Source organism: Phyllobates terribilis, unplaced genomic scaffold (assembly GCF_046119375.1).
Source record: "Phyllobates terribilis strain yellow unplaced genomic scaffold, ASM4611937v1 Scaffold_11__3_contigs__length_659146591, whole genome shotgun sequence".
NCBI lineage: Eukaryota > Metazoa > Chordata > Amphibia > Anura > Dendrobatidae > Phyllobates > Phyllobates terribilis.
The window spans coordinates 549,423,413-549,438,114 of NW_027362771.1; the positions used below are offsets into that span (position 1 = coordinate 549,423,413).

At 47.1% G+C, this 14,702-nt stretch overlaps 1 protein-coding gene across 1 annotated transcript; it reads right to left on the reverse strand.

Moving 5' to 3' along the window:
* Window positions 1-749: 749 nt before the first annotated feature.
* On the reverse strand, window positions 750-8,092 carry PDLIM2 (PDZ and LIM domain 2). Its single transcript, XM_073654033.1, has 4 exons — window positions 7,871-8,092; window positions 7,423-7,580; window positions 4,938-5,067; window positions 750-2,124 (listed from the first exon to the last, which is right to left on the reverse strand). The coding sequence occupies exons 2-4, from the start codon at window positions 7,547-7,549 to the stop codon at window positions 1,956-1,958; spliced, it is 426 nt and encodes a 141-aa protein (XP_073510134.1). The 5' UTR covers window positions 7,550-7,580; window positions 7,871-8,092; the 3' UTR covers window positions 750-1,955.
* Between the last annotated feature and the right edge of the window lie 6,610 nt (window positions 8,093-14,702).

Sequence of the window (14,702 nt, forward strand, 5' to 3'; positions counted from 1 at the left end):
CCCAAGTGGCTTAGTTATAATCATTTTCTTAAGTTAAAAATGATTTTATTGAACAATGTAGAGACCGGTCCATAATCCTTGTGCGTCAGTTACATGATATTACAGTTCAGGGCTTGTCAGATCTGAATAAAATCTTGACTTCCAGCAGTTAATCCATCATATTAAGAGTATTATTGTATTACTATTAATGTCTCTGGATGAAGACATTAAGAATATTGTCCTTCCCTAATTCCAAAGTTGTAGCTAGACTATATTTTACTCAAAACAAAGGCATTTTGCTTCACCACCACCCCCTTGAGCCCAGCAGCTCAGGAAAAATGCCACGTAAACCCCCATACTCCTGTCACACCCTTGCTAGCTCCTTTCAAGGGTTTACTAAATTTGTGCTCCCTTATCGCTATCTCCATGCCTCATATCAGCCAACTGATTTGGGAGTTTTGCCTGACCAGTTCTTCATTTTAATTGATATTAATGAGTTATTCCCTTCTTGGGAAAGAGGTTGCATATCACACGGCACATCAACTGGCAAATGGCTGACCTCTGGGACCAAAGAGATATATACGGTAGGTCTTTTTAGCATCTGTCCTGCACAGGGCCCGAATTTCCTTCATCCTAAAGATAGGTAAGAGCCTCAGCACTTTTAGACAGTGGGATATCTTAATGGGGAACCCCTTATAATTGGAAGAATTGGAAAATTCTAATATTTAATAAAAAATTCATAAAATAAATGAACATGCACAGTATAAATCTTCTTTAATACATTAATACTTTAATAGCATATCAAATATAAACACAAAAAGCCATTTAAGGTGAACAAAATAAAAAAGATGGATGCCAACAAAATGGGTTACAACAATGCCACACATCTTAAAATAAGGAGAAGGGATCTAATATCTATGGGATAGATACCAACAGTTTCTTGCATAGACGGGGCTCTGAAATTGACATATGTGGCACAAACATAGACAATTAATATGAGGACATATTACTGCATTTTTATACTGTTACTTCTGTATTTAATCAATCTCGGACATTCAGTTGTGACCACCTCAGTGATTAGATACAGATAGCGAATATCTCAAGTCCCATTTCATGGATGACACTGTGCATTTGCCTTTACAAGGCTTCTAAAAATGTTTGAGCATTTACACTACGAGTAAGGGTAGGAAACTAAGGGTTAAAAAGGCCTTAGAAAAGAAGTAGACATATAACTATTTAGGAGGGAGAGGTTCCAGCCACAACTTGGAGCATAGGGGAAATAAAAGTCCAATATTACGAGCCATTACTGTCAATGGCACGTGATTGAGGCCCACCATGATTGTCATTTTTTTTTTTATTAAAGGTTAACTTTAAAACAATTGGGGTGCCTTATTAAAAATTCTGCATCAAGGCCCAAGAATTTTAATTAAGCCTCTGATCAGATGCTCACAAGTCATATGTTAAATTCAGTCGGAATAGCTTAAAACAAGTCTGTGCAGCATGGTGAGGCAGCCTATTGTATAGCAGATAGAAATTCCTGCTGTTACTTCTTTACATGTAACTATATGGTGCTCAGCGACTTATACATATGCATCCTGGGTGGATGGGAGCATGAGAAACAAAATATAATAATTCTGCATAGGAATATAATACTTAGTACACCAGGGCTTTCCTTCACTTGGGGCAGAGATTTAATTTATTACTCATGCCCTGTATCTCAATACCCTGGCCAAAGCTAACCCAAATACAGGGTATTTGTCCTTAATCACACTACCTGTATATAGCCACCCTGAACAATGTCAGAAGCACATGGGTACGCTCATGCTGCAATGTCGGCAATGATACCAGCTTCACCATGTCTGCCATTTTGGACATTGGCAAGAAAAGCTTCAAGGTGCATATTATAGAGGGGAGGTCAACAATATGGGTCAGTAATGGGAGAAGAGGGATACACTCCTTAAAATACAATGGTCTGTTCATGTGCGTGGAGATCCGGTATTATGCCTGGCACGGGCATGTTTCTCACACACCAGCACATCCCCTGCCCAAAAGTGTCCTCTCATGCGTAGGTTGAGGCCGCAGTCTGTACACACGTAGCACCCTGGATGACGGTAGTGGCCTTCTGAGATCCTCACTGCTACATCACTGGGAATAAAAAAAAATAATTATTAGTGTGAATAGAACCTAGCAAATCTGGGTGACACCTTATATGACCATTATTAAAGACTTTTACGGATTCTACTAATACTGCCTCTCCCCTTCCCAAAAGTGAAGCATATTTTGTATAGATCCTCCATTATTCCTCTTGGAAATTAAATTGACAACTGGGCGCTACCATTCCTCAAAAAGGCATGGCCTCTTCATTGGTTAAACAGTGTAGGGACATGCCCCACTGATATAATAAAATGAGTCCTAGCAGAATTGTTTTTACAGTTTTAGAAAAGCCCTGTCTACAGTCAGCAGTTTGTTTAAAAAAAAAAAAGTGCTTTAGTCATCCTCCCTGGGTCCAGCGCTAAAGCTCTGTCACTGCTCCTAAAGACCGTTATTGTCTGCAGCGCTAACGTCACATCGACAGCACTGCAGCGAATAATTGAGCTCAGTGTCTCTGTCCATAGTAGACGGCAAGAGCCGCTGAGCTCACTGATTGGTTGCAGTGCTGTCGATATGACATCAGCACTATAGGAAATAAGTCACCGGGAGTAGCGATGAAGACTCTGTGTTGGACCCGGGGAGGATGAGTAAAGCACTTTTTTTTTTTTACTGCAGCAGGGGGATGGGATTTTTAAAACTGGAAAAATCCTTTAATGAAGAATACAAGTATTTACTAAAACAGACATGTCAGAAGAGCAGATATATACATAAATTTAGATTTTCATACATATGCTCATGCATATACCCAGCTTGTGTTGTAGCGCAGTAGTGCCACATTATACCCACACTCGGAAAGCCATACAATCCAATGGCACATTATAGAAGAACTATATACCTCCAATGCTTCCAAGGAAAGCAACCCACAGCAATTCTTTCTGTCTAATATCCCAAAATAAGTCCTATAGACACGTTACAACATGGCAACTAGGGAAGCCGTGTTTGGAAATGTTGCCCCACCTGTTAACTGTAGCTATCACAGCAGTAATTCGAGGCAGCGTGTACAGACACGTGTGAAACATAAGGGTCGGGTCAGAGTGCAATGTCTTCAAAGCATCCAACCACCATAAAATATATATTTCCTGCATAAGAGGAACACCTATCAGTCCCAGGTCCGGTGTGTGGAACGCAGTTAACACTCAGGTCTGTCACTAGGATAAATCATCATATTAATCATCATTGTGACACTATGTGACGCACGCTCACGATATGTATTGGCCTTGCACGCCCAACACAGGTCAAAGCAATTTCTATACATTATGACTTTCGCTGCAGCTATCTGAAGCTTATCTGATCACTGGATTATCCCTCCCCCAAACACATAGATAATGGCTAGCTGAAAAATGTTTTGGCCAGCATTCCTCACCCCTAATTGCCCTCATTAGCATGCATAAACAAAATATATGTCAATTTCCGTCTTTGGTGCCGCTTATGTTAGTGGAAACCAAATGGCAAAAATATCAAATTTTCACACATTTACAGAAGGAATAACAGAGGAACTGTATAATGCAGATTTATAAGGAAAAGTGCACTAGAGTAATAAATTCATGAGGACAGGTCATGGCCAACAGTTATTGCCCATGTCCTGGCCATTAGGGCTCAGACGAGTGTATAATCGGCCTGTGCGTTGTCCGTGTGCCCCTCGGATCGCATTCGGACTCATTATAGCCCATAGCCAATTTTCCACCTGGACCAATGGTCTACATGGAAAAAATCGCAGCATGCAGCATTTTGGTCCGTTTTACAGACCAGAATAATGAATTTAATATATAGGCAGCTTTGGCACCCATCTGCAATACGGACAAGCAGACAGAGACAGTCACATCTGCAATTTGCGGTCACGACTGGCCGTCTGAACACAGCCTTAAAGGTGTATTCCTATCTCCAAGATCATATCCCAATATATAGTAGGTGTAATAATTATAATATTAGCAAATACCTCCATTTAGAAATGTAGTATAGTTCTTCTGATTCGCTAGGTTGCTTACCCCATGTGCAGGGCATTGCAGTAACTTAGGTATCCATTGTTGAGACTACTCATATAGTGACAGTTGGTTAGTTGTTAGTGGTCGTAAGCGACATAGTGAATCAGAAGAACTACACTACATTTCTAAATGGAGGTATTTGATAATATTATTATTACACCTACAACACATTGGGATAGGATCTTGTAGATGGAAATACCCCTTTAACATTCATATTAAGCTCAAATTTTTATAATTGAGAAGCGGCTTTCAGATGCCAATAAATGAAATAAATCAGGACAAAAATATCAGGTATGACCAATTAATTTCATCGTCACAAAATGGAAGACCGATGCAAACAGTTTTTTCTCCCTTCCAACATATTAATCATACATAAACAGTAGTAAGCCTCATCTATCAAAAATAATGTTGTTGCCCTTATTAACCAATCAGAGCTCAGCTTTTACTTCTTAAACTGCTTTGGTCAAATAAAAGCTGTGCTGTGATTGGTTGTTATAGGCAACAAAGACATGACAAAAATGAATCAAGAGGCAAAAATATCAAATATGGCATATTCATTTTGTCCTAAAAAATAAGAAAATAAGAGACCAATGTGGTCTGTTTTGCCCCCCATCAATATGATACATAACATCATATATATACAGAGTAGGCCTCATTTTATCAAATCTGTCTCTGTTGCTAATAGCAACCAATCAGAGTTCACCTTTCATTTCTAAAACAGCTCTAGTAAAATGAAAGCAGCTCTGTGATTGGTTGCTATGTGCAGCAAAGACAGACGTTTTGGGGTCTTTTTTAGATAGTTTTGAGCATGTTTCGTACACTCACTGGATACTTGTGTTGCACTTTTCGCACACCCGCAGCGGAGTAGCCACAGTATTACTAATAGGTTTCTGGATGCTGCTGACAGGTTTCTGAACATTTGGTGACAATCGACTGGGGAAAGATGTTGAAATACCTGTAACAACATAAAGAATAATTTTATCAGTCAGGTATAAAAATACACAAACGTATTCATAAGATTTAAAGAGGATAGAAAAAATTAGAAAGAAAAAGGTAAGCTTGTTTTTAAGAAATAGCGCCATTCCTGCGTATGGTCGGTGCATGGTATTGCAGCTCAGACCTAATAAGTCTGAACTGCAATACCAATTATAGCCTGTGGACAAGAGTGGCGCTGTTTCTGGGGAAAAAAAAGCAGTACTATTTCTTTTTCATCATTAATTATATAACATTGCAGGTCAGTCTTATGGAAAAGCTCGTTCTTCTACATGAAACAGGTTTGAAGCTGCCATGTCTGGTACGTTCAAGTCAGTCGTGTCCAGACAACATGTCTGAGTCTTAAGTCTTAATAGTAGTTAATTGCAGTGTGACATAACTACACGAAAAAGGAACTGATACTGATATAAGGGATTGTCCACCGTTAGGGCTTTGGGGACATTTTTTTTTATTTAAATGCACATATTTGGGGCTAAATATCCTTTTTTGCAATTGGGTTTCATTAAAAATGTTGCAATGTCTTGTTTTTACAGGCTGTTTCCACGAACATTGAACATCGATGTGATTTGTGGTTAAAAATCTGCTGAGAGGAGCTAATAAAAAAGACAATTAAAACAATTACAAACTCCCTGTCAGACCATCAGAGCGAGCTCACTGACATATTCTCAGTTAACTCATTCTGCAGCCAACAGGCAAGCTTATAGAAGACAAACGTTGCAAAATTTTTAACGATACCCAAATACAAAAATTCATTTTAGCCCGAAATACATGCATTTATGTAAGCAAAAAAAAATCTCCCAAGGTAGACAACCCCTTTAATCGCAGAGTGGATTAATATGGATGCCCCGACAGTGAGATCGTGGATTTACTGCCTTGTATGTCTATTTCCATTCACGCCAGATCTAGAAATATCTCAGCAATTGTTCCCATTCCCAACAGTAACATTGCCAATGCCAAGCTATGTCTCCCGTCTGACCCCCAGCTGTCAGACTCCGCAAATATGCAGCATTCCTCCCGGTGGAAGACAACATGTGGTCACTTTACGAGTATAAGCATGCCGTCGGTGTCATTAACAGTATATTAACCACCGCCATCTATTATTTTAGCGTCTTTGCCAAAATTAGAACTAGAAGATCTCTTAATTCTGCTGGCAAAGAGGGTCATGTCTGTGCCAGTGGCTATTTATTCAGTGTCGGTATTGATTGGCAAATAAAACAAATAATATAATTATACAGCGCCCAAACAATACTGTCACACAGTAGCTTAAATAAAACCATCCTATCAATAATAAAAATAAATAAATAAAAATAATAATAATAAAAAAATAATAATAATAAATTAGCTGTATCCTATGCGACTGCCTTTACATTAGAATGGGATCAAGGGTGCAACCTCCAGGCACCTAGACACAGTGGTGCATACATAGTGGGTGCAGGGGTTGCAGTCACACCCAGGCCCTGGAGCCCAGAGGGACCAAAAAACGTGTCTTTGGCCCATATGAGAAGACCTACTAAGGTCTCGTGATAGTTGAGCTCCTTGTTGGAGATTTTGCATTGGGGCCCTTTGAGCTTCAAGTTACACCACTGCCTAGGTCGTCTCTTCTGTAGGTATAGATAACTTGCCCTTTAGATGCCCAAAATCAAACCCTGTGTCCATTTATCAGTCTTCAATTTGGCTATGTTAGCAAAAGACACGGTAAGGTGCTCATGGAAGTATCTACTGGGATAGGTGCCACCAAATACCCTACAAATGCTGTGTCTGTCGAAATCAAGGTCAGTGCTAATTGGAAGGATGGGGGCCATGTAGGACAGAGTGCCTACCGGTGACAGTGTTGGCTGGCATTAATTTCAGGTTGGCTACGTATTGAGCCATGTCTACTGGTTGCACTGCTGTCAGTCAGACTAATAGCAGCAGTGACTGTCGGCAGAAGCAGTTACAGGTCCATCCTTGGGCTCATAGTCTAGGGCAGACCTTCAGTAATGTAGCTTACTAGGTTTGCAGGTGGTTAGTCAAGGCGGGACTCTCTGAAAATGGCTCTGGTGAAAGCATTATCTAGTAATGCCACTTACATAGCGGCTGGTTTTATGGGAATAGATGTGGCGGGATTAGTGGGTTGCATTGCTGGTTGTATCAGAATTGGCTATAGTCAAGTAGGTGGTTAGACCCAGTTACGTGACTGGGCTGGTAGCAGTGGGTGGCATCAGTGTTAGTACCATGGCCATCGGGTCAGTACTGGTAAAAGTAGTCAAAACCTTGTCCTAGTAGCGTCAGCGTCCACTTCTACAGACTACATGTCACATTCCAGTCAGAGAGGTACCATCGGGGTTGTTCTCCAGCGCCTCCTGTAGTATCTTGAAGCTGCTGGATTGTCTTGGAGATGTCCTGGTCTCCTGGTTTCCATGCAGCATCTTGTAGACTTCGGAGTCCTCCTGAAGCCAGCTCATCTTGTACAACTTGTCGCTTCCACTTCTTGCACTAGAACAAGAGAACCTTTTACAACTCTGGAGACACAAGAGATAATTCTTCTCTGTCTATTTGGTCTGTTTCTGCATGTGCTTCCTCTTAGTCTAAATGAGCCCTCTGTGCATATTTCCGCCTGGCGTAGTCTTCTGCTTCTCTATCTCAGCAGCTGCCTTTATATATTCTTTCTCACCCGTCTCTCCACCCTCCAGACTATACTTCAGTATTCTCAGTATTTCATCTTCCTCTTCGGAGCTATGTCCCCCTCCCTGCCCCTAGGCTGTCTATATCAGAGATGGACTCACATATCAACCAGACGTCTCTTCTGCCACAGATGCCCCTTTTGTCTCTGCCAGTCCTCCTCTCTGCAGCCCTCTCTCTTGGCTCTTCGCCCTGTGGTCACTGAAACGTGTCTGTACTTCAGTTGTGGTTTCTTTGCTTTTTCTGTCACTGCTGTCTCTTCTTCCTGACTTTAGGACACACCTGTCTCTCTGTCCCCGCCTGTCTCTCTCCTCCTCTTATCACAGACACACCTCTGTCTCTTTACTCTCACCCTTCTCTTTTTTTCTACAGCACTCTCTTCTTCTCTTTTTCCTTCTCACACTTTAGTCTGTTTCTTCTTACAGGCAATAAGACATTTTTTGATGGGTTACTTCTCAAACACCCACATCTCATTTTCTTGGTCCCCACATAGGAGCCTCTCACATCTGCTTTTAGTTAAATTACTAAGAAAGTACAGGAGTCAGTCTGAGAGACAGCCAGGATCAGGGTCTGAGACTGCCAGGGAGGAGAAAGAGAGCTGCTAGAATCTATGCAGAAAAGAAGACATTGCAGGCCATATAAGATCTAAGTGTATGGTGCGGGAGGTCCACACGTGTGCATGTCATGTCACACATGGGAAACCGCAGACATCCTCTCTCTAAGGGCTGGATCTCTAGCAAATTGCTACTTCTGCTCCAGTTCACATAATATAGTCTGTATGAAGATGAGCACATGAATAGAGATGTAAGAGAAAGAGCTGCACTGCCACCTCTCTGGGCTGGACCCCTCATTAGTCTCGCTCTACATCCCTGATGAGCATGAGGTTCCTGGTGCAGCACAGCCTCCCTATTCTGGATCTATTCTCTACTCCTTATCATCATTAGTTTCCTGGTGCAGCACCCTCTTCCTATTCTGAATCTATACACTTGCTCATCAAGGACCTCCTGGTGCAGCACCCCCTCATTAATCTGGATCTATATCTCTGATCATCATGAACCTCCTGATGCAGCACCCCCCCATTAGTCTGGATCTATGTCTCTGATCATCATGAACCTCCTCGTGCAGCACCCCCTCATTAGTCTGGATCTATATCTCTGATCATCATGAACTTCCTGATGCAGCACCCCCCCATTAGTCTGGATCTATGTCTCTGATAATCATGAACCTCCTAGTGCAGCACCCCCTCATTAGTCTAGATCTATATCTCTGATCATCATGAGCCTCCTTGTTCAGTGCTCCCTCTTTTGTCTAGATCTATTTTACTGGTCATCATGATGTTCCTGGTGCCACACGCCCTTTCTGGTCTGATTGATCATCACGGTGCAGCACTCCCTCTTTATTATAGATCTATATCCCTAATCATCACGAGCCTCCTGGTGTAGCACCCCTCATTACTCTAGATCTGTATTACTGATCATTGAGAGATTCCCGATACAGCACCCGCTTTCTAGTCTGGATCTATATTCCTGATCATCATGAGTCTCCTGGTGCAGCACCCCCATCTCGTCAGGATCTATATCCTTGATCATAATGAGATTCCTGGTGCAGCACCCCCACATTAGTATGGCTCAATCAGGGGTGGATTAAGAGTAGCAAGGGCCCCGGGCAGTTTAGAAGGCACGCCCCCCCCCCCCCCACACCTGATGTATCACGTGACATGTCACATGATCCCTTGTGATAGATCATGTGATAGTTCACGTGAAATTAATTTGGCACAATATTAATTATAATCATTTTTTTTAGGCTGTGTGCCCAATATGCGTTTTTTAAGCGCTTCCGCAGCGGCAATTCCGCCGCAGAAACGCTTAAAAAACGCTTGGTAGAAGGCCTGCCATGTTCCCCAATGATAATCCGCATGTGATGTGCACATGCTGCGGAAATATCCCCTGCGGATTATCATTGCGGAAAAATCCGCAGCACTACCAATTATTTTGCGGAAGCGGGGCGTTTTCGCCGCCATTGACTTGCATTGGAACGCATGGAATCCGCATCACTGCATCTGTACATGCAGAATCCATGCGTTTCAATGTGCGGTGGGTACCCGGGTTTGGAGAAGAGGAGACTGTCCTCCGGACCCGGGTACCATAGAAACTGTAAAAAAAAGAATAAAATAAAAAATAAATATTATACTTACCTTCTGATGGCCCCCGGTGTCTTTATCCGATGCGTACTGGCTTGCCGGCAGCTCGCGATGGTCTAAAAAGGACCTGCCGTGACGTCATTTAGTCATGTGATGGGTCACGCGACCGCAGACGTCGGCAGGCCATCAGAAGGTAATTATATATTTATTTTTTATTTTTTACGATTCTTTTACGGTCACACTATACAAATCCATGCTGGTTGCATGGATTTATATAGTGTGACCAAGTTGTCAAGCACTTTCCAAGTGATGCTAAAATCGCTTGGAAAGCGCTTGTCAACCCGCATGCGGAAATGCATGTGAAGAACGCTTCACTTCCGCATGTCCCAGGCAGGAAAAACGCATGTAGAATCCGCATGCGTTTTTTCTGCCAGGGAGATGCAGAAACGCTAAAAAAAAATCTGGAGCATTTCTGCATCGTGGGCACATAGCCTTACATTAATTGTATGACTTAATATTGAGCACACTTAGCCATCTAGACACGGCGGCAGGCCGCACGGCACCATCTATACACAGCGGGAGGCCGCACGGCGCCATTTATACACAGTGGGAGGCCGCACGTAGCCATCTATACACAGCAGGAGGCCGCACGTAGCCATCTATACACAGCGAGAGGCCGCACATAGTCATCTATACACAGCAGGAGGCTGTACGTAGCCATCTATACACAGCAGGAGGCTGCACGTAGCCATCTATACACAGCGGGAGGCCACACGTAGCCATCTATACACAGCAGGAGGCCGCACTTAGCCATCTCTACACAGCAGGAGGCTGCACGTAGCCATCTATACACAGCAGGGGGCCGCACGGTGCCATCTATACACAGCAGGGGGCCGCACGGCGCCATATATACACAGCGGGAGGCCGCACATAGCCATCTATACACAGCAGGAGGCCACACGTAGCCAACTATACACAGCAGAAGGCCGCACGTAGCCATCTATACACAGCAGGGGGCCGCACGGCGCCATCTATACACAGCAGAGGGCCGCACGGTGCCATCTATACACAGCAGGGGGCCACACGGCGCCATCTATACACAGCAGGGGGCCGCACGGCGCCTTCTATACACAGCGGGAGGCCGAATGTAGCCATCTGTACACAGCAGGAGACCGCACGTAGCCATCTATACCACAGCAGGAGGCCGCACGTAGCCATCTATACACAGCAGGGGGCCGCACGGTGCCATCTATACACAGCAGGAGGCTGCACGTAGCCATCTATACACAGCAGAAGGCCGCATGTAGCCATCTATACACAGCGGGAGGCCACACGTAGCCATCTATACACAGCAGGAGGCCGCACTTAGCCATCTATACACAGCAGGAGGCCGCACGTAGCCATCTATACACAGCAGGGGGCCGCACGGCGCCATCTATACACAGCAGGGGGCCGCACGGCGCCATATATACACAGCGGGAGGCCGCACATAGCCATCTATACACAGCAGGAGGCCACACGTAGCCAACTATACACAGCAGAAGGCCGCACGTAGCCATCTATACACAGCAGGTGGCCGCACGGCGCCATCTATACACAGCAGAGGGCCATACGGTGCCATCTATATACAGCAGGGGGCCGCACGGCGCCATCTATACACAGCAGGGGGCCGCACGGCGCCTTCTATACACAGCGGGAGGCCGCACGTAGCCATCTATACACAGCAGGAGACCGCACGTAGCCATCTATACACAGCAGGAGGCCGCACGTAGCCATCTATACACAGCAGGAGGCCGCACGTAGCCATCTATACACAGCGAGAGGCCGCACGTAGTCATCTATACACAGCAGGAGGCTGTACGTAGCCATCTATACACTGCAGGAGGCCGCACGTAGCCATCTATACACAGCGGGAGGCCACACGTAGCCATCTATACACAGCAGGAGGCCGCACTTAGCCATCTATACACAGCAGGAGGCTGTACGTAGTCATCTATACATAGCAGGGGGCCGCACGGCGCCATCTATACACAGCAGTGGGCCGCACGGCGCCATATATACACAGCGGGAGGTCGCACACAGCCATCTATACACAGCAGGGGGCAACACGGCACCATCTATACACAGCAGGGGGCCGCACGGCGCCTTCTATAAACAGCGGGAGGCCGCATGAAGCCATCTGTACACAGCAGGAGACCGCACGTAGCCATCTATACCACAGCAGGAGGCCGCACGTAGCCATCTATACACAGCAGGGGGCCGCACGGTGCCATCTATACACAGCAGGAGACTGTACGTAGCCATCTATACACAGCAGGAGGCCGCACGTAGCAATCTATACACAGCGGGAGGCCACACGTAGCCATCTATACACAGCAGGAGGCCGCACTTAGCCATCTATACACATCAGGAGGCCGCACGTAGCCATCTATACACAGCAGGGGGCCGCACGGCGACATCTATACACAGCAGGGGGCCACACGGCGCCATATATACACAGCGGGAGGCCGCACATAGCCATCTATACACAGCAGGGGGCCGCACGGCGCCATCTATACACAGCAGGGGGCCGCACGGCGCCATCTATACACAGCAGAGGACCGCACGGTGCCATCTATACACAGCAGGGGGCCGCACGGCGCCATCAATACACAGCAGGGGGCCGCACGGCGCCATCTATACACAGCAGAGGGCCGCACGGTGCCATCTATACACAGCAGGGGGCCGCACAGCGCCATCAATACACAGCAGGGGGCCGCACGTAGCCATCTATACACAGCGAGAGGCCGCACGTAGTCATCTATACACAGCAGGAGGCTGTACGTAGCCATCTATACACTGCAGGAGGCCGCACGTAGCCATCTATACACAGCGGGAGGCCACACGTAGCCATCTATACACAGCAGGAGGCCGCACTTAGCCATCTATACACAGCAGGAGGCTGTACGTAGTCATCTATACATAGCAGGGGGCCGCAGGGCGCCATCTATACACAGCAGTGGGCCGCACGGCGCCATATATACACAGCGGGAGGTCGCACACAGCCATCTATACACAGCAGGGGGCAACACGGCACCATCTATACACAGCAGGGGGCCGCACGGCGCCTTCTATAAACAGCGGGAGGCCGCATGTAGCCATCTGTACACAGCAGGAGACCGCACGTAGCCATCTATACCACAGCAGGAGGCCGCACGTAGCCATCTATACACAGCAGGGGGCCGCACGGTGCCATCTATACACAGCAGGAGACTGTACGTAGCCATCTATACACAGCAGGAGGCCGCACGTAGCAATCTATACACAGCGGGAGGCCACACGTAGCCATCTATACACAGCAGGAGGCCGCATTTAGCCATCTATACACATCAGGAGGCCGCACGTAGCCATCTATACACAGCAGGGGGCCGCACAGCGACATCTATACACAGCAGGGGGCCACACGGCGCCATATATACACAGCGGGAGGCCGCACATAGCCATCTATACACAGCAGGGGGCCGCACGGCGCCATCTATACACAGCAGGGGGCCGCACGGCGCCATCTATACACAGCAGAGGACCGCACGGTGCCATCTATACACAGCAGGGGGCCACACGGCGCCATCAATACACAGCAGGGGGCCGCACGGCGCCATCTATACACAGCAGAGGGCCGCACGGTGCCATCTATACACAGCAGGGGGCCGCACAGCGCCATCAATACACAGCAGGGGGCCGCACGGCGCCTTCTATACACAGCGGGAGGCCGCACGTAGCCATCTATACACAGCAGGAGACCGCACATAGCCATCTATACCACAGCAGGAGGCCACACGTAGCCATCTATACACAGCAGGGGGCCGCACGGTGCCATCTATACACAGCAGGAGGCCGCACATAGCCATCTATACACAGCAGTAGGCCGCACGGCGCCCTCTATACACAGCAGAGGGCCGCACGGTGCCATCTATACACAGCAGGGGGCCGCACGGTGCCATCTATACACAGCAGGAGGCCGCACGTAGCCATCTATACACAGCAGGGGGCCGCACGGTGCCATCTATACACAGCAGGGGGCCACACGGCGCCATCTATAGACAGCAGGGGGCCGCACGGCACCATCTATACACAGCTAGGGGCCGCACGGCGCCATCTATACACAGCAGGGGGCCGCACGCTGCCATCTATGCACAGCGGGAGGCCGCACTGCACCATCTATACACAGCAGGGGGCCGCACGGCGCCATCTATACACAGCAGGGGGCCGCACGGCGCCTTCTATACACAGCGGGAGGCCGCACGTAGCCATCTATACACAGCAGGAGACCGCACGTAGCCATCTATACACAGCAGAAGGCCGCACGTAGCCATCTATACACAGCAGGAGGCCGCACGTAGCCATCTATACACAGCGAGAGGCCGCACGTAGTCATCTATACACAGCAGGAGGCTGTACGTAGCCATCTATACACTGCAGGAGGCCGCACGTAGCCATCTATACACAGCGGGAGGCCACACGTAGCCATCTATACACAGCAGGAGGCCGCACTTAGCCATCTATACACAGCAGGAGGCTGCACGTAGCCATCTATACACAGCAGGAGGCCGCACGTAGCCATCTATACACAGCAGGGGGCCGCACGGCGCCATCTATACACAGCAGGGGGCCGCACGGCGCCATCTATAGACAGCAGGGGGCCGCACGGCACCATCTATACACAGCTAGGGGCCGCACGGCGCCATCTATACACAGCAGGGTGCCGCACGCTGCCATCTATGCACAGCGGGAGGCCGCACTGCACCATCTATACACAG

Bases quoted from the DNA above. Each gene is read 5' to 3' on its own strand.
- PDLIM2 (XM_073654033.1), bottom strand. From the start codon at position 7,549: ATGAGCTGGCTTCAGGAGGACTCCGAAGTCTACAAGATGCTGCATGGA. The intron at 5,068-7,422 runs GTACCTCTCTGA...ATGTTGTTACAG, and splicing joins GCTGGAGAACAACCCCGATG to GTATTTCAACATCTTTCCCC. The intron at 2,125-4,937 runs GTGAGTGTACGA...TTTTATTCCCAG, and splicing joins AAGTGCAACACAAGTATCCA to TGATGTAGCAGTGAGGATCT.